This window comes from Vombatus ursinus, unplaced genomic scaffold (assembly GCF_900497805.2).
Source record: "Vombatus ursinus unplaced genomic scaffold, bare-nosed wombat genome assembly UNPS02014812.1, whole genome shotgun sequence".
Lineage (NCBI taxonomy): Eukaryota > Metazoa > Chordata > Mammalia > Diprotodontia > Vombatidae > Vombatus > Vombatus ursinus.
Window position 1 is genome coordinate 105,514,012 of NW_020954590.1, and position 20,147 is coordinate 105,534,158.

The 20,147-nt window shown below is 40.4% G+C and overlaps 1 protein-coding gene across 1 annotated transcript; it reads left to right on the forward strand.

Moving 5' to 3' along the window:
- Nucleotides 1–7,452: 7,452 nt before the first annotated feature.
- On the forward strand, nt 7,453–13,601 carry LOC114054041 (fatty acid-binding protein 5-like). Its single transcript, XM_027877104.1, has 6 exons — nt 7,453–7,487; nt 7,887–7,972; nt 8,600–8,884; nt 11,884–12,056; nt 12,505–12,606; nt 13,326–13,601. The coding sequence occupies exons 1-6, from the start codon at nt 7,453–7,455 to the stop codon at nt 13,377–13,379; spliced, it is 735 nt and encodes a 244-aa protein (XP_027732905.1). The 3' UTR covers nt 13,380–13,601.
- The last annotated feature ends 6,546 nt before the right edge of the window (nt 13,602–20,147 follow it).

The window sequence follows — 20,147 nt, forward strand, 5'->3', positions numbered from 1 at the left end:
CTATCTATTGTTACTTTTTGGGCTTCTATAATTTTTAGTAGTATACCCTTTTTACTATAGATATTTTTGTATTTTTTATTTCATTTTATTCACTGTACCTTTTTTTAATAGTACCTCCTATTCACTAAAGATACTTTCAAGTTTAGTTAGTGCAGCAAGTCCGTGTCTGATTATTTAGACAATTGGGAAGTTTTGATTGCTATGGCAGTCACATTATAGAAGTTACCTTTCTCAAGAGAATGGATGAATAAATGAGACATTTACTGTGAGCAAAACACTGCACTAAGTGCTGGGGATACAAATAGAAGAGTAAGACAATCTCCACTCCCAAGCAGCTCACATGCTAATAGGGGAGACAACAGATATAGAAGGTTTCAGCTTCAAGACAGATGGAAAAGTCCCATGGTCCTTAAGGTGCAACAGTAAAGTAGATGTTAATTTCTCTTCTTTTATGTCATGTCCACTGATAAAATCACATCAATTTCTAATGTTGAGCTATTTGACAGTGCCAAGGACTTTGCTGGCAAGAACTTTTTTTTTTCTTGGTCTTCAGTAGCCATGACTATAGCACCTGTAGGAACAGTTGCCAGCCTGCATCTCTATAGAGGTTGCTTCCCAGAAAGATGGCAGAAAACAATGCTATTCTAAGGTTCTTGGGTTCAGGGTCCTGGTCTGTCTTAGGGGAGATAGTGATCAAAATGGTGGTGGTTGACTTGCCTGGCACATGATACTTCCTGTCTCTCAGGTTGCCTAGATGTTTTAGCTAGATTGGCTTGCCTGCCCTGCATGTGGCAGTTGGTGGGGATGACTGGCCTCTTGTTACTCAAGAGTTATTTCCCTAGATGATGGCCATAGCTGGACCAGGAGCAGGAATGGTAGTCTAGGGCTTCCCATCACTCATTAGGAAAAGTTCAGATAATAGATTAATCCATAAAACTCCAGAACTCTAACACTCTAGTGATGATGTGGACATTCCCTATGCCAATGTAGATCATGACCCAACCATTCCTATCTATTGTATGTGACTATTGTCTATGTTTGCCCATACATTTACCAAAGGTAGGATCCACCTAATGCGTTATAGACCTCCCTTGCGTTTTCTTGACGTTGCAAGAATAGCTGTACAGCACCAGAGCATTCCATCAATTATCCCTAGAGCTTAATATTGACCAGCCCATCTTCTTGTTTGATCATTTATTTCATTAATGGCTTTCTTTATGTCGCCACTATTGTCTTTGGGTGATCCTTTATTTCAGTTCTTCAGTGACTGTTACGTTCCATGTCCTGTAGTATGACCAGAATAATATTGGTGTTAAAAAGATGAAACTTTGTTTCAAGTAGAAGTTCGTCATTATTGAAATAACTTTGCAGTTTCCCAAAGGCAAATCAGCTCATTCTCTTCTTTCTGTTTAATTCAGAACCCAGCTCATTTTCAGTTTGTGTTGTCCAAGATATGTGTACACACACACACACACACACACACACACACACACACACACACACACAGATACACACAACTATAGGCAAGGTTGTCAATTCCATGGTCTGACCAATAGACATTCTTTATCTCCTTTACTTTTGTTGTGTGAATAGTCAGGCCCAATTCCTTTAAGTGAATATAAGTTCTCATTTAGGAAACTCTGTATTGTTTGTTTTTGAGCTTGATCTCCACAAGCACAAAGTCATCTACAAACAGGAGCTTCCAGAGAATCTCAGAGGGAACGCTTTTTGCTTAGAATCTTCAGTATATCTCTTCTATGACCGTAACAAATATCTCTGATGAACAGAGATAACCCTGTTTTATGCCTCACTTGGTATTAATAATCAGAGGATTGTCAAACAAGGATCTCTTTGCTATGATATCTTCCAAATGATTTTGTATAGTTTTGGAATATGTTTGTGGCAGGAGATGCCTTAATATCTCATTTGTATAGTGCTTTAACTTTAGATATATTTTCTCATTTGAGCTCATTTGATTTCAGGTGGTGCTTTGATGTCCAAGGCAATTTTTTTTTTTTGCATTTTTTTTTGGTGAGGCACTGGGGGTTAAGTGACTTTCCCTGGGTCATAAAGCTAGTAAGTGTCAAGTGTCTGAGGCCAGATTTAAACTGGGGTCCTCTTGACTCCAAGGCCAGAGCTCTATGCACTATGCCACCTAGCTGCCCCCCAAGGCAATTTTTTAATATATTACAAATAATAGGCAGAGTGGGACTTATATTCCCTACATCTTTCAGTCATTTAGGTGATGGTGAGAATGCATATAACATATAAAAGTCTACCTGTTCCTTTCTAATACCCTCATCAGGGTTGTCCTCTGCATGTGCAGATTAGTATCATAAAAATATTGTACAGATAGGAAAGTAGACACATGAATCAATGGCTATTCATGTTCTTAGTGGCCTCCTCTTAAAAAATATTTGGAATTTTTTCTTTCCCATGCCATTGGTATCTTTCCTCTCCTTGAGTTACCTTGAGTGTTGACCCCTCAAATTCCTCAAAAATTGTGTTGTTGTCAACATGGATCTTCTCTGTGTAAAATTGATTTAGTCCATCTCCCCCCCCCCATTTTTGTTCCTCTCTTTGTTTCCTTCTATGTCATTTTTACTTCCTCAAGAAGCACATCTCAGACTGTGATGCTAGAGTCCAAAGAAAAAGGGTCTTAGTACAGAAAATAAAGCAACTGATTCAATTAGTAGCTACTCCATACTTCTTTTTCATTGTTCTTAAAGCCACAGAAGGATCAAAAATTCAATATGCAAGTATTGGCAGTTATGTGACTCTATACCTCAGCACTACTCTGTACTAGGCTGGAGTATCTGCTTGTTTGCCCATATCTATGGGATTAGTCCTATTCCCATTCTGACTTCAATTCTGGTCCTGAGCAAGAAGAATGTTTCATCCTCTGACTCAGACAATGTTAAGGTGATATTGTTTCCCCTAACCTCATTCTTCTCTACTTATTCCATTCTGCCTGACCTCTCAGATCTTCGACTCTGCTTGCCTGCATAGTCATGTCCCATGTGCAATCTTCTAGATATTCCTATCTATAATTTTGTTCTTCTTTACACCTTCCCCCATATTGATTGATCATGCCATGACAGTTTGTTTGCCTAGATATTTCATATCTCTCTGTTCTAGCTAGACTCCAGGTTCTAGTCTCTTCTGGCCTACCCTTACCCTTTAGAGGCTGCCCAAGACCAGTAAGAGTGATATATGCATAGAATGCACTTACATAGGAAAAATGAACTTGATAATCTGAAAATAGCTAACAGATAACAATGTCAAAACAAATATATTTATTGCCTTTGGTGAACTTAAAAAGGCAAGTCAACCAAATAAATTCTCTTCTTTAACATAACAATAATTAAAATGTAAATACTGCCTAAAGGTTTAAAAACACTTTGTTTATATTATCTCATAATTAATTAATAGTTATATATAATATATATAAATTTAATTAATAAATAATTAAATATTATCTTATGCATTATATTATATTATCTCATCATATTATCTCACAATAAAGCTATGAGGTGGGTACTGTTATTTATTATCTTCATTTTACAGATGAGGAAACTGGGACTGACCAAGGTTAAGTGATTTGTCCAGGTTCACACAAGTAATAAGTGTTTAGGTAGGATTTGATCTTGGGTCTTCCTGCCTTCAAGTCCAGCACTATCCACTATTAACTTCTGCTTCATTTTGCCATCAAAGCATAATTAGATATGTGACTGTCTTTTTTCTTTTTTTTTTAGGCAATTGAGGTTAAGTGACTTGCCCAGGATCACATAGTTAGTGTCAAATGTTTTGGTCTAAGGCCAGATTTGAACTCAGATCCTTCTGACTTCAGGGTCGGTGCTTTACCCACTGCGCCACTTAGATGCCCCATGACTTTTTGTTTTATAAGAAGACAAAGCAGAGTAATCCTAAGGAAGGCATTTGCTATATTGAAATATTTCATGTGATGCAATACAAGTCTACACATGGAGTACTAAACAGAAATCAGAAATGGGCAACCCTTGTGGAGGAAACTGATTGAATCTTCCTTAAGGTGAAAGTGAAAAATTAAGTACTAACAGCCAATCACTGCAGGTAGAGACTGCGGTTGCAAGCAAAAGGACTTTGAAACAAAACATTTATGTCAGTGTAGAAAAGAGTGCTATTTACACAAGGTCTTTTCACCTACTCCAAGCCATGAATAACCAGGAAATCCTTTTGAACGGGGAAAACAGCTTGAGAATATAACCTTTGGATGCTAAAATAAAAACTGGCTTAGGATACAACAGTTTAATGTTCTGGATGGAGAACCCAAAAAGCACCTGCTTGTACCCAGAAGGCAGAATTAGGAATGAACAGTGGAAACTGAAAAGAGGCAGATTTTGAATGGAAGTAAGAAAACAAAACAAAGCATTTTAACAATTAGAGTCATTCCAAAGTGGAATGTGCTGCCTGGAGGGGTTTCTCTTCATTGGAAGTCTTCAAAGAAAGGTCTGGATGATCATTGGAGGGGATGTCGTAGGGAAAATTCTTGTCCAGGTACAGATTAGACCAGATGACCTCAGATGCCCCTGCAATGAGATTGATGTGATTCTGAGAAGTGCTTATGGTTACCTCTACACAATCCCTTAAGATTAATTTAAAAAGCACTGTGATATTGTATGAGAAAGAATGAAAGACTTCCTGGGTCTTTGGGATGGGAATTTTTTCTTACAAAGTGTGGACAAGAGGTGGGTGACCTTTGTACCTTCTGTGATTTTATTGCCTAAATTCTGTGTATTACTTTCAAACAGGGCACCACTCCCACCCTTCCATTAGGTCTGGGTGTAAGCCAGGAATTCAAAGTAAGTCTACTGTAAAACACACCAGAAGAGAAAAGGGTCAGAGAAGTGCTTTAGAGGAAAAAGTCAAATTTAACAGGTTCTTCTAAGTTCTTCCCCCTACCAATCATCTCTTTCTAGAAGCAGACAGAGAAGAAACCATTGGTTCTTGTTGAATTAGTCCTGACCTTTTCTTTTTTTAAATTTGCTATTGTATACTTGTTCAGTTTCTGTGGCTTTCCACTTTAGTTTTTAACAATATCAATAACATATTTATTTACTATTTTCTATACATTCTCTGATTTGATCCTTACAGTAAGCCTATAAGATAGGTAAAGCAAGTAATGACTCTCACCTTCATTGTATGGATGAGGAAACTGAAGCTTAAGTAAACTCAGGTTACCCACTCTTATAATCCCAAGCCCAGTGCACTTTGGATATAAGAAAGCTGTATGTAATTTGAGAGGAACATGCGAAAAGTGAAAATTGTACTAATTATGGAAATTAAGGGTGTTTCTCATAAGCTTGGCAAGGTGATCAAAGGATTTATTCCACCCTCTGCCATCAACTATGCATAGCATATGTTCTATTATCTGCACATAGATCATTCATTTTTTAAACATTTTGTGTGAGTGGAGAGAAGGGAATGGATGTGAAAGATATAGAGTTAGAATCTCCTTGTCAAGTGATTGGAGATGGAGCATGGGGAGAGGGAAGAGTCAGTTGATGACAAGGTTGTGAACCTGTGTGAAAGGACATGCCTTCAACATGAAGATGGAAGTTAGGAAGAGCTATGGGTTTAAGCGAAAGGTAAAGAGTTCTGTTTGGGCATGTTGAGTCAGAGATGTCTATGGTATATCCAGGAAGAGATGTCCAACATATAATTGGTGATATGGTTCTGAAGCTCAGGAAAGAGATGAAGGCTATAAATGTATGTATGTATGCATGTGCATACACACAAGCCATTAGACCAGATTCAAATTCATCTCTCCTTAATAATATTTAGTCCATATTTTCCTGTCTTGTCCACAAGGTTAGCATGAGAGGCTTTGTCCAATATTTTGCTAAAATTGAGGTAAATTACATTTATAGCACCCCCTTGTTCTAGTCTAGTAACTTACTCAAAAAAGGTAAAAAAATTAGCTTGCTATGACCTGTTTTTGTTGATTCTCATTTAGTGCTTACTGTGATACACTTCTATTCCTCTTGACCTCTCAAAGATCACTGATAGTGGTTCAGCAATCACATTCATTATATGTGTATATACATATGTGTATGTATGTATATATATTCTATATGGTGTGTATTTATGTAGATATTTTATATTCACTATATATGTGTGTATATCCTCCTACTAGCCCGATACATCTCATCTCAGCCTTCAACCTCCTCCAGCACAATGTTCTGACCACAGGAGGTATTTAATAACTATTTGTCAAATTTACAGTTATATAAGTAAAGATATTGCACACAATCAACTTATGTATGTAATTGAGAAATCATTGATATTAGTACATTGAATATGAATATGCAAAATAAATATTATATTCTCACCACTAGGTGGAAATAGAGTATTTTCATTCTCTTTTACATTTTGGGAAGTATATTACTATAATCAATTTTTTTTAACAGAATCACAAAATCACGGATTTAGGCCTGGAGAGATCTCAGAGGTCATCTAATCCAGTCCCTCGTTTTATAGATAAGGACATTGAGGCCCACCGAGGTCAGATAACTTGCCTAGGATCATGTAGTTATGTGGCATTGTTCAGATTTAAACTGAGAACCTTTGTATTCATTTCCAAAGCTTTTCTCATGATAACCCCAAAATTAGAACAAGGAAGGATCTTAGATATAATTAACTTAGTCTTTTCCTTTTAAAATGGAGGAAAATAATTCACAGAGAGGTTAAATAATGAGAGAGCGAAAAAGAGAGAGAGAGAGAGAGAGAGTCAAAACAGAACGAGTTATTACCAGAATCAAGGTTACATTTGGTCTCTTGAAATCATAGGACCTCTGAAATAGTTATGGGGCACATTAAAATATAGGTGAAGGGAACCATTCCCTCTTTATTTATGTCAGTGGTTGCCTGAATTGTTACACATTATCATGCTTCTCAGATGTATTTGTAATTGGTTGCTATGCCTTTCTGGCTGGCCAGTAATTAAGGGAGCATTTGCCTGACTGCATACAGTGTCTTCTTCAATTTCCCCTACTTAGATTCAACATAAGAGGTCCTTGGCATCTGTCTGAAAATGACGGATGTAGCTACTCCGAAAAACTCCAGAGCAAACAATAGACACTAAATCCTCTGACTGGAGGTATGGAGCGAATATCTTGCCATTGGACCCAGATGGCTCAGGAGGAGAGTGAGGCTGGTGACTTTGCACAGCCCTCCCTCCCTCAAATCCAATTCACTTGCAAGTCATGGCATCACCTTCCTGATGTCATGGTCCTCTTCGAAAAGGAAGGACAAACAACAAGATAACCCCAAAAGGGGCAATAGTCCCAAATGCCCCAATGTAATTATGTCCCTGGTTTAAGTAGGACAAACTTGATTTGCAGTCCATTTTGAGGAAAGACTGAGAAGTATTATACCAAACTGTAGAAGCTCATAACATCCACAAATGGGAAAATGCAGCAAGCACAGCAGCAACTGGCAATAGTGATGTAAGGGATAAAGAGCTGGTCTCTGGAGAGCCGAAAGACCTGGATTCGAGTTTCATCTCTGACATGTACTAGCTGCATGATCCTGGAACAGTCATTGAATGTCTCAGTGTTCTAGACAGTACTCTAAAACTAAGTTTCAGAGAACCCGCAGTGGTAGACTGCGCTTCCTTACCCAGGGAGTTTCTTTATACCACTGAAGTAGCAGATCTAGACCCCCACCCCGTCCCCCCATCTCATTTTCCAGTTTCCCTAGACCACAACTGGGCTTCCTTCCTGTGGTAGATAACGAAATTTCAGTTCCAACCTATGTTTATTTTGCTCATCTCGTTTACAGATAACGAAATCACATTTAGAACGAGAATAGATCTCTTAAATGTCTCCGTTTCTGCCTGTGACCAGGGAAGAAGGGGTTGGTTGTCAGGCTGAAATAGGTATTCAGATCCTGGAAAAACCAGAGTCCTCAGGAGGAGAAAGTTGCCAGGCAGGTATGTAAAGTGCACTGTAAAACTTGAAGTGATTTATACAAATGACAGCTATTATTATTAGTAAGAAAATGGGGGTGGGCTCAGGTCCCTTCCCGAGGAAAGTGAAGTAGTGGAAGCATTGAGGGGAGGCGGCTAGGGCCGGCAGCAAGAAGGCAGTGCCAATTGGAGCTGCTTATGATTTAACAAATATTTGTTCAGCACTTTTCACTGTTCGAGCAAATGTGCTTGCTTGGCCTCTTAGGTGAATTGCAAGCGAACATCCTGGAGATTTTTAGTTGGAATCCACACCAGATCGGAGGGTTTGAGCACACACACACACACACACACACACCCCACACACACATCCACACCCAAAAAGAAAAGGGAGAGGACCCTTTCCCTTTCCCCGCTCCAGTTTCTTGTCTATGGTTTCTTAGAGTAGTTAAGGGAAAAAAGGCTGAGGAGCCAGGCAATAGGAGCCTGGACAGAGGCAGGGTAGGGCAGGGGTGCGAAGTGCTTTGGGAGGGGTGGCTGCGTGTCCTAACTTGAGGTGAGAGCTTATGGGAGTCCCCCCCCCCCCCCCCCGCTCAGGGAGGCTCTTGGCAGGTGAAGCCCATTCACAACTCTTAACCCACTAGGAAAATTGAGGGGGGTGGAGGTGGGGGGGAGTGGGGGAATGGAAAGAGGCCGGGCTTCCTCTGCTCTCATTGGTCCAACCCACCTCCTCACATGGCCAGATCTCTATATATGGGAGGCACCGAGCCGGGGCCGTCCCCACGCTGGTCCTCTACCTCTCAGCGGAACGCTCTGCTCTTCTCAGGGTTTCTTACCTCCTCTTCTCGCCAGAATTCACCATGACCTTTCCCAAGCAGCTGCTGGGCAAATGGCGCCTCGTGGAAAGTAAAGGATTTGATGAGTACATGAAGGAAGTGGGTGAGGCATGCTTTCTTGATTCTGGGAGAAGGGCGCGCGCGCCGCCTGCATACAGATGTGTCTGGCACCTCTGTCTGGCCTTGGCCCAGGGATCTGGAGGAGAGATGCTGAGCCGGCGCCCAGCGCGCCCCTGGGGCCGCGTGGCGGGCCTGGCAGGGTCTGGGCTTTGGGAGGGAGCTGAGGCTGCAGAATTAGCAAGCTCTAGCACCTCCACCACCTCCTCTTTTTCTTTCCCCTCTGCGTTTGTGGCCTGCTTCTCCCTCCTCTTAATTTTCCCTTGGCTCTCCCCATCACTGCCCCTTTTGTTCATGGACGGCCGAGTTGTCTTAGCTGAATCCATGTCTCCTTCGGGAACCTTGCTTTAGTGGGCCTCAGGGAAGGACCCTGGCGTGCCCTCTCTCAGGGAGGCACGGTGCTACCCTGCTCAGGGATTGGCGGTTTGGGGAAGCAGCGGCAGCTCTTGCGCTTTCATTCATTTATGAGCTTCTCTCCTTAAAGCTCCTGGAAGCCATGAGGGCCATAACACCTGCCTTTGTAAGAGCATCCTGCCCAGTGGGAGGGGAGAGAGCTCACGGGGTATGGCGCTAGTGCGTTCTCCTTTCTGGGGATAGGTTTTGCCGTGGAGGGGGCGGGGGTTGGAGAAGTGGGAAAATTAGGCTGGCAACCCTACTTAACAGGCTTGGACGACCTGAATCTACTGGGCGTTCCTTTGTTTACTGACCTAATGCTTGGCAGTTGCAGTTCTGCATTTGGAAATTCATTCTTTTGACTTTCTCCAAAAAATCAGTCTGTCTGGGGAATGGCCAGTGCCTTGCAATAGAGAGCACGTACCCTTTTTCCTTTATCTTTGCAGCTGGGAAGTTCTAAAGAACTAGATCTGGTGCGCCTCTTACAGATCAACCAGTTCAACCTTCTTGTTGTACAGCTAAGTAAACTGAGGTCCAGAGAGGCACCTTGCCCAACTAAAGTTATGTGATGAGTGGGCCAGGACTAAAACTCGTATATCTTGACACCGGGGGCTGGATTCAGAGAACCTGATTTTGAGTCCTCGCCGCTTGTGAATATGTAACCTTGGGCAAGTCTTCACTTTATTTCTCAGATCAGTTTCCCCTTGTGTAAAATGAGGAGGTTGGACTAGCTGACTTCTAAGGTCCCTTCCAGATCTACATCTGTACTCCTAGCCCTTTGATCTTTCCTCTGCACTGCTTGTGAAGGAAATAGAAGTCTCTTTTTGCTATTCTAGTCACATGAGACGTTTATTTAGTACCTGCAATAGGCAAAGCACCATATCAAGATCTGCATGGGGATGTAAAGAAGATTGAAATACAGTATTTGATCTTAAGGATCTAACAAGCCAGTCTTCACTGTGAAACAAATATATCAGTCACTGAATTAGATGAACACTCCAAATCAGTACTGCCCTGGGAGTTGAACTTACCACTCTTCTGGTTCTCCCTTCCACTCCCCAAATAGCAACAACCACAACAACAGCATTAAAAGTAATTCCTGCTTCCTTCCAATAGTGTTTGCTTTTTTTTTGGTCAATGTTTCTCATGTCAATAATATTGATTCCTTTAGTCTTGGTTATTAGGGTTCAGTAGTAGTTGAAGAAAATTGGAGCAGTTGTGACAGACTGTCAAAGTTGTCTGGTGACTGCTGTCTTTTATCTACATTAAGGGTAAAAGAGTTGAAAACTAAGTTAAACTTGCTGTTATTAAACTTCTTAGAATGACTTCAAGGAGGCTGTAGAATTTCTTGCTTATACTAACGGCCAAACAACAACAGCAACAAAAAGCCTAAAACAAAACCCAAACCCCAAACTCTTAATAGTCTCTTTTCTCCTGAAGGCAAGTGGACCAGGTCCATTTCAGAAGGCACAGAACTGATTGTTGTGTTCTCTCTCTGCACTGCGGTGCTTGGGTGAGGAAGAATTCTTTGGGATGCAGAGCTAGCATCTCTGGGCAGTTGGACTTGCTGAAATTCAAACACTTTATTTTGTTACCTGAGAGTTTTAACCATAGATGAATCGGTAGTAGTTAAGAACATCGTATTGGGATTAAAAAAATCCAGATCTTTCATTAAGCATTAATTTTATCTTGGCTTGTTTACATCTATAAAATGAGTCCCATTCCAATATTAAAAATGATTCTGACATCAAAGGTAAGTATGCAGATAAAATATCACTTACTACATACTTGTATCTAACAGATCTTTAAAAACTACAGTATGGTAGTAAGATTAAGATTAAGTAGTGCTTTTTCATTTTGAGTCTAGTTAGTAATACAAGTCCCCAAAAGTGTGGCTTCATTGGTAATTAGGTAATTTTGCAAATCGGTTCTTTTTTTTTTTTCAGTAGTAGATTTTCAGAGGACTAGGGTTCAGATCTTGGCTCCATCACTTATTTTATGTGTGAGCACAGGCAAGTCACTTAACCTCTTTTGGCCTTGAACTTATTCATCTGCAAAATGAGTGTATCAAACTACATTACCTTTGAGGGTCTTTCCAGATCTATGATGCTATGATCCTAAGTGCTCACTCCCTTTTTGTGTGTTAGGGGATAGTGGTGGTGGCAGAGAAGGCAAGTATGTTTGAAATTCCTCTATTATTATTTTAAAACCTTGTTACTTGAAATCTTACCTTTGGAAATTGGAAGTATAATATGACTTACCAAATGATCTTATTGGAACATCTTTAAATAACTTTCCTGTCTTGATCAATAGTATTGACTAAGAAGGAAGAATGCTAGCTGAGTCACAGCAAACGGTGCGGAGAAGCATGAATAAGCTCTGGAGGTTTCTAAGCTTGATTATTTAATTTAACTTCCACTAAGTGTCATAAATGAGTTGTTTTGAGTAAATCAGCTTTAATAATCTTTTTTTCCTCCTACGTCTTGTGGACTAAACTCAATTGGACTGTTTATTTTGAATGTAATACTACAAATTAGTGACTTCTTTCATCAGTCTTTATGTGGCTTAACATTTTGTAACTTTCTTTGGCAGGAGTGGGGATGGCCCTGAGGAAAATGGCCGGAATGGCCAAACCAGATGTTTATATCTCTGAAAATGGGGATGTAATTACCATTAAGACCGAAAGTACCATAAAAACTACACAATTCTCTTTTAAACTTGGTGAGAAGTTTGATGAAACCACAGCTGATGGCAGGAAAACTCAGGTCAGTAATGACATTTTGTCCTTTGTTACAGCTGAGGTAACTTCCATAAAAATAGTTTAATTCCTTGTTAAAATTTCTACTGTTTTTAGTCAAGAACCAAATTAAAAGGACATATATGTTTTCCTTATTGATCTTGAAGTAAGAAACTTGTAAACATCAACTCCTACAACTAAACTTCATTTACAAAAATAGTCTAGGAAGCTTGAAGGCTGAAATATTCCAATATGATATTTTAAGTTCTGTGTAAAATATCTCTTAAAGTTTTAGAGTATATTAGAGTATATAGAGTATATTAGAGTATTAGAGTATAATCATAACAAATAAAATTTCATGAGGGAAGTAGCTGCAAATATAGAAATAGTCTTCTATCAAAGGTCTCAGTCAAGTGAACACTCATATTAGGAAATTTTGCTTGGCAATACAATCTGGAAATTTTATTTTTCTCTAGACTCTTTGTACCCTTGACAATGATACATTGATCCAGCTACAGGCATGGGATGGGAAGGAAAGCACAATAACAAGAAAAGTAGAAGATGGAAAGCTATTGGTGGTAAGTCAAAAGCCTCCCATGTCTCTTAGATTCCTCCTTTATCTCTAGTCTACATAAATTGGACCATGTCACTGAAAGTAAATAGAACCATGCCCAGCAGCAGAGATACCAAAGCCCCCAATACAAATGACTTGTCCAAGATGTAAACCCTAGCCTTGCTTTGAATCTGGATCTACTGTCTCCAAATTGACACTCTCTGCTTATACAGCTTATTGCTCGTAGACAAAGGTGGGCCTCTAAGCATGAGCATTGTCTTCCTTGGTGGTGACAGTAAGTTGATATTGAGTAAGCTACACATTCTTGCCTGGGTCCTTTCCAACTCTGCCTTTCATGAATAGCCCACACTTACATACTGCTTCACAGTTTACAAAATGCCTTCCTTCCAACAACCCTGTGGAATAGTTATATCATTAGCCATGGAACCTTCAGAAAAACTCTCCCTACCTGGATCTCAATTTCTTCAGTGGTAAAATGAAGTCATTAAATAGATTTCTATGGACCTATCCAACTCTAAGGTCCTAAGGTTCCAAAATGTCATGGGTTTACCCTCTACTGTCATGGGCTTGCCCAGAAACCATTCTTGCTGGATTGCTCTAGATCTTTGATGCCATGATAAGTTTTCAAAGCATATGACATTCTGTTCTACACTTCCTCATACTCCTGAACCAAGATGTTATTAACACTAATCTGTTCTAATCTCTACTCTTTTTTCCCCCCAGGACTGTGTTATGAACAATGTGACTTGCCACAGAGTCTATGAGAAGGCCGAGTAAAGAAATTCCATCTTCATATGGGACAGGAATTAGCTGTTATAAATGAACCAGCTCAGTTCAATGAGCAAACTCTCCAACCAAACTTTCTTGCTTTTTTCTTCTTCTCTTCCTTACTGTGGTCTGTTATCAGTGACTGACTACCTGCAAACAGTTTTATTTCCAAGCTTTGATGTAATTAGGATTGTTTTGGCTAGTAAATAAAGAATTATGCTGTTACTAGAACCTCTTGTCTGTCATTTAAGGAGAGTTAGAAGTGAATATTCACTTGAGTTAATTTTAAATAAATTTTATACTCTGGACCAGTCATAAGGTCCCTGTAATTTGAAAATACAACCCAGGACTGTATTTATGGAGATAGTTTTGATGTAAACACTTTACATCTAATAGAAACCAACATTCCCTCCCTCCCCCCACAAAAAACTATTTTTTAAATCTCAATCTCAAAATTAAAGCTACTCCTTAGTGGAAAGGTGACTGTGATTGATATTAAATATTTAGCAGCCAGTATAAAGTTGTAATAGTCTGGGGAGGGTGGTTGGAGCATAATGAAATGGCCAGCCCAAGAGGCAAGGCCCCTCCCTTCCTTTCCAGACCTGGCAGACTTAATATACAATGATATTCCGTGACTCTCTGTTACACATTCTATTTCTTGTAAATAAGGTATACCCTTCTAGAGTTGTATTCCAGACACCAAATCTCATTCTTATAAATCTCAGTGATACATACGAGGTTAAATTTGACTTCTTCTGTTAGAACCTCTGGTTCTTCCTACTTATTACCAATATTTGTACATTTTTGTATAGATATCTGAGGCCATGGGTTTTATTGATGATTCCTTTCTTGGATTTTATCTTTTGTGAATTACTGGCCTTTTCTACTGTTATTCTTTCACTATTTTAGTTGCTATTTTCTATGGTATCTTGCTTGTTTATTCATAAGCAAATTTCTTCCCTTTTTCTCTTCATTCTAAAGCCTTTTGGTTATATTTGCAAGACTGCTGACAGATACATCTTTGACATCCCTTGTTAGGGCTACGTTGCATCCCTGGGTAATAGTCCACTGTGAGCAGGTAAAAACCGGTTTTACTAGTATGGCTCCAACCCCTCTAGATGCATGTATGACAAGTCTCGTAAGCCAAGAAGCTTGGGTATTCCCTAACCATCTCTCAGCTTCTTGTGGATTGGCAAAGTTAGAATTATATTCCCTACCTTGCTGCCCCTTGATCCTCACTTCTTGCTATTCAATTTGGAAAATACCCTCATTTCACTGATCCTAACTACACTCTCCCATGGAGGACAGGGCAGTCTTCTATGTAAGTTTGTCTATACAGTTTATGAGCCAAGGGGCTCTGGGAGTTAGCTCAGAGTGAGAAAGGCATTGCAAGATTCCGCACCTAGAAGCTACCATTGGAAGGAAACCTGGGCAAAGGGGGCACACACTGAGATTGATCCTTGCTGGCATCTGTTCTCCCCTGTGAGTTTTGTTTTGTTAGATATTTTTGTTAAGTACTCTTCCTGTGTGGCTTTGCTGTTCTTTGCCCAAACTCTCCTGCACTACAGATTGTTGCCAGAAGTCAGATATGAAGAGCACAAATAGCCAGGTAGCCTTTTGGGGAGGGCGGGGAGGAAGGGAAGGGTTCCTCAGGAAGGGCAATGCTACAGTGATGGGAATCTTACCTGAGGACTGGAATGACTGGTCACTCAGAAGAATGATACGAGGGTGTTGAGTGGGTCAAAGTGTTCTTGGGACACCCCCTTCCCCCTGCCCCAGGATTTCAAGCAATGAGTTGTTTGAGAATAAGAAATTAACCCCTTGGGGATGGAAGTTTTTTCCCATTCGGTGCAATGTCCAAGTGGTCAGGAGTTTAGATTATGAGGACATTCAGCAGTTGAACTACCCAAGATTCTGAGCAGTGGGTTGTTCAGACACAAGAAATTAAGTTTTAAGGGAGTTGAGGATTCTATTCCTTGGCTGTTCCTCATGGTGGTGTAAAAAGGCTGGCTGCACAGAAAAGTGCAAATGGAGACAGAACTTGTACTATTCCCATGTCTGACTCAAGTGATAACTTTTTTGTAGCTGTCAATAAGATTTATGAGTCCCTTGACATCAGACCTACAGATCTGGGAAGTTTCTCTTTTCCCCTCTTCTAAACTCTGCCCCTCTCCCCCCACTTCCCTTTAACCAAAGGAGGGGGAGGAGAAAGAGATAGTAATGTTTTGCTAACAGATAAAACAGATTAAACAGAAAAGGCTCCTTTAAGAACTAATACCTGTAGTGGGGAAGATGAAGCAGGCTGTAGGATGTGGAGTGGGGGGGGGGACACCTTATTTAGTAGTGTAAAGAAATGCAGATGTAGTGGATAATTAGGCTGGGATAGTGGAGCAAAACTGGAAGATCTAGATGAGGAAAACAGGAAGGGGGAGGGGAGTCCCCTTTAGAACAGATTACAAAGGAACCTTCAAGTACCTCTGAGGAGGAGATTATACCCAAGAAAGGTTTGTGCTCTGCTTGACTGAAATCTCTGGCCCTCAACCCTGTTATACCCATCTCCCTCTGAGGTAGGGAAGGGAATCACACTCCAGATATTTTCTATTCTGATCTCACTCCCTTACCCCCTCACCCCCCAGCCAAAGGCTGGCTTCTCCCTGTGGGCTTGCAGCAGGGAAGAACCACAGGTCTTATGAACCAGTACCATCCCATGGCCAAGTGGGGAAACTAGACCTTTTCTGAGTCTCTTAGACACCAGAACCCAAGTGACTATAGGACCAGAATGCCTACATGCAAGGTCCAAGAGAGTGTCCTTCAGCATTTTCAGCCTAAGACTGTTGTTGTGGCATCTAAGTGACTGTCACAATTGCAATGGGACCATTCTAGCCTATCAAATTGACTATAAGGGTAACTTTGATTAAAGATGTCAGATTCAATGGAAAATCAAGTCCGACATAAACCCAGGAAGTAGGCACCCTGTGTTTTGGCTTAGCAGCCAAATTGAAAAAACCAATAGCGATTTGTCATTCATAGATAAGCCCACTGAAGGGGGTCCTTTCCCAAGGTGTGCAAATGGAATGACATCAAGCCCTTTAATTGAATAACTGATCTATGCCCAACCAGCCAAGGAAATTAAAACACAATGATCTCTTGGTGGACCTGTGAAAGGGTACAACTGTTCTGGAAAGCAATTTGGAATTATACATAAAAAGTTACTAAACAATGTGCATCCTTTGACCCAGCTACACGAAATAAGAAAAGGTCCTATATGTACAAAAATATAGCAACTTTTTTTGTGACAATAAACTGGAAATTAAGCCCATTAATAAATGATTGAATGAGTTATGGTATATGAATGTGATGGAATCCTACTGGGCTGTAAGAAGTGAGGAAATAGATGATTTCAAAGAGACATGGAAAGATTTATATGAACTGACATAGAATGTGGTAACAAAGAGAGGTTAAGTGATTTGCCCAGGGTCACACAGGTAGTAAGTGTCTGAGGCCACATTTGAACTCAGGTCTTTCAGGTGTTGTGCTCTATCCGCTGAGCCAGTTAAGTTCCCTATATCTCTGCCCCTTATCCCTCATTCCTTATTAGGCAATTTAGAAAATGCCCGTATTATACTAGGTCCTGACTATACCTTCCCTATGCCTGTGGATGACAGAGCAGCCTCCTATTGGTGCCAGGCAGCAATTCCCCTAAAACTCTATGTAAGTTTGTACCCTGAGGGGCTCTGGGACATCAGCAAGACTGTGAAAGTCTTTGTGGGGTTCAATATCTAAAAGCTACCCCACCACATGCTGTCTTCAACAGGAGGCTGGTCAAAAACAATGAACAAGAAAAATATTTGAAGTCTCCAGTGGTTATTGTATCCTCCCTTTGTGTCAGTCTTGTGATCTCCTTCTGGACTCGTTATAGGATTCCTCCTTATGGCTGGGTGATTTTGAAAATTGACCCTCCATGATATAGCATATGTTTCTCCTTTCCTCAATCCTCACCCAAGCCACTGTTCTTCACCACTCACCCCGAGGTTGTGGATTTCTATACAGGAGTGAATACAATGCTATTAATGTTTAATGCTGTTCTATGAGCCATTTTATCCAGTTTCACAACTGTAATATCAACTACTTAACGTAATTCAATTTTCTCCATGAGAACATTATGAAATACTGTATCAATGAAATGCCTTGCTAAAACCTAGGTCAACTATCTACAGCCTTACCCAATCTATTTGTGTAGTAGCTGTCAAAAACAGGAAAAAAAGGCCAGTTTGGTATCACTTGTTCTTGATGAAGCTATGCTGGCTCTTTGCAGTCATGGCTTCCCTTTCTAGACGTTGACCAACTATCTCTCTAATGATCAGTACTAGAATATTTCCAGTGTGTCACTTCCAAACTCACACTTGCAGATTGAGTCCCCAGTGGAATTACTGCCTCCTTCCTTTCCCCGCATTCAAGGGACTTCATGAGTCCTAAAACTGTAATTCATGAGCCCACACCGATGTTGTTTACTTTTAATAGTCTGCTAGAAGACACAGCTCAGAGCAAAGGCATTTTCTGAAATGGCATCATAAAAATAGTAACAAATCATTCCTCCATAAACCCAAGGGACATTCTCCCACAACTATATAGAACATGTCCATGGAAAGAGTGAAGGAGTGGGTACACATACAGAATATACTAGTAGAAAGGTACACGCTTAGGGAATATATGTGGCCAAGGGAATTCACCTTTTTGGCCCTGAAGCATCCCCAAAATCCTTTCTCATACTGCTCCCCTTGGTACAGTATCTCTGCCCGCTGAGCTTGCTGACTCTGAGCCTCTCTGGAATTTAATTCCTGATAATTGATGTTGGCTTTCTTCTCCACTCACAGTGCTAACACTCAGAGCTCTCTCCTGCCTTGCCTATCTCTTTAAAGAGTTTGTTTTACTTTTTTTTAAAAGAAAGGTAACAGTGATGTGGCTAATCCTTAACTAGTCAATGGATATTTTTTCCCTTTCCCATCATGGCACTTCTCCCATTTCCAATATTTCTGACCATGGATTAGCAATCATATCTGCCAGTTTATTTTCAGTTCCCAGAGATGTAAATCACCTGGGCTGGTTATTGGACTTCATTTAGGGGTCTAAAATCAGAGGTGTCAAACTCAGGGCCTACAAAACTCCAGACTTAGGATCAGAACCCAATTAAAATGTAGTTGGGAAATTTTTTTTTGAAGTACAATACAACATATATAATGTTAACTTGTAATTTTCTTTTTTTCTTTAAGGCAACTGGGATTAAGTGACTTGCTCAGTGTCACATAGCTAGTAAGTGTCAAGTGTTTGGTCTGAGGTCAAATTTGAACTCAGGTCCTCCTGATTTCAGGGCTGGTTCTCTATCCACTGTGCCATCTAGCTGCTCCAAATTGCAATTTTCTGAGTCAATATGTAGTCCTCAGAGATGCTTTTCTATTTGAGTTTGACTCCACTGGTCTAGATGATCTTTTACTATGTCCTTACTTATCTCAGGAATCAATTTTTTATTAATCATTTTTAGAGCAAACATTATTCTCCTTGTTAAAGAAAACAGATGAAAAAATAAGAATTGCTCCTTTTGAATAAGGCATACCCTTCCCTTGGAATAGTCTATTCGTGGCTTACATCCCAATAAACTTCAATGATACTTAAAAGTTATATTTACATCCTTGTGTTAAGGTCTCTTAGAAGTCTAAGGCCCCTCTTCCTGGGTATTCTCATGTGAATGTAAATGTGGGCATTTCCTCTACTATTTTTCTTCCTATATGCATACATATGCATATTGTTGTTTGTCCTTCCTTCACAGAGAGGATCATGACATCAGGAAGATGGTGCCATGACTTGCAAATGAATTGGATTTAAATGAGGCTGAGCTATGCAAAGTCACCAGCCTCACTTTCTCCTCCGGAGCCATCTGGGTCCAGTAGCCAGATATAGATCAGGACAACTGGAGATGGCACAGGATGCAGTGGGGAACATTGGCCTTTTTAAGCCAAAGTCTTTCAGAGTTATCACTTTGACTGAGATCCAAGGGAGTGCTCAGCATTTGCCTGGGAGTTGGGGGGAGTGGCCACCCCCTCCCCACTTTAGTCTTCCAGAGAGCTGAGGGGATGGGGGAGTGGAGGAGACGCTCAGCTTCTGGCACCGAGGTGGCTGACCCCCAGACTTTCAGGCAGAGATGCAGTGGGGGTGGGGAGGTGAGAAAGAGACCCAGGTGGCCAGCTCAGCCAGAGCAAAGGGCGGATTGGTGGGAAGTATGTGGGGCTTTAGGGCTGTGCTTCCCCTGAGGGTGTTACACATACAGCTACACACACGTAACTGGCTTAGCAGCTATATAAAGTCAGTTTTTCTCTCTGCCCTATTTTTGGTTTGCAACCTTCTCCATCAGAACTATAGATCTCTAAGCAAATGTATTATTCATGGCTCTCATCAAACACAATCCATCCCTATCTAAGATCCCATTATCATATCCTTGTATCCTAATTTATGGTCCATAACCCCAAGCTCTAATCTTTGATACTGTAGTAATAAGATGTCCTCTTTTCCTATCTTACCTTCTTTTCCCAAACCATTGCTTTCATTAAACCTTTCATTTGGAAGCAAGGATGAAAATGCTTCCTCCCCTCTTATTCTTGCTTTCTACAATCTTTAGTTTTCCTACCCAGATAATTGTGAAGTGATTTTTTTTCCTTCTGTGTTTATATAACACTACATTTGGAAGAAATCTAGTTTGCAAGCTTTATTAATCACTTACTGTAT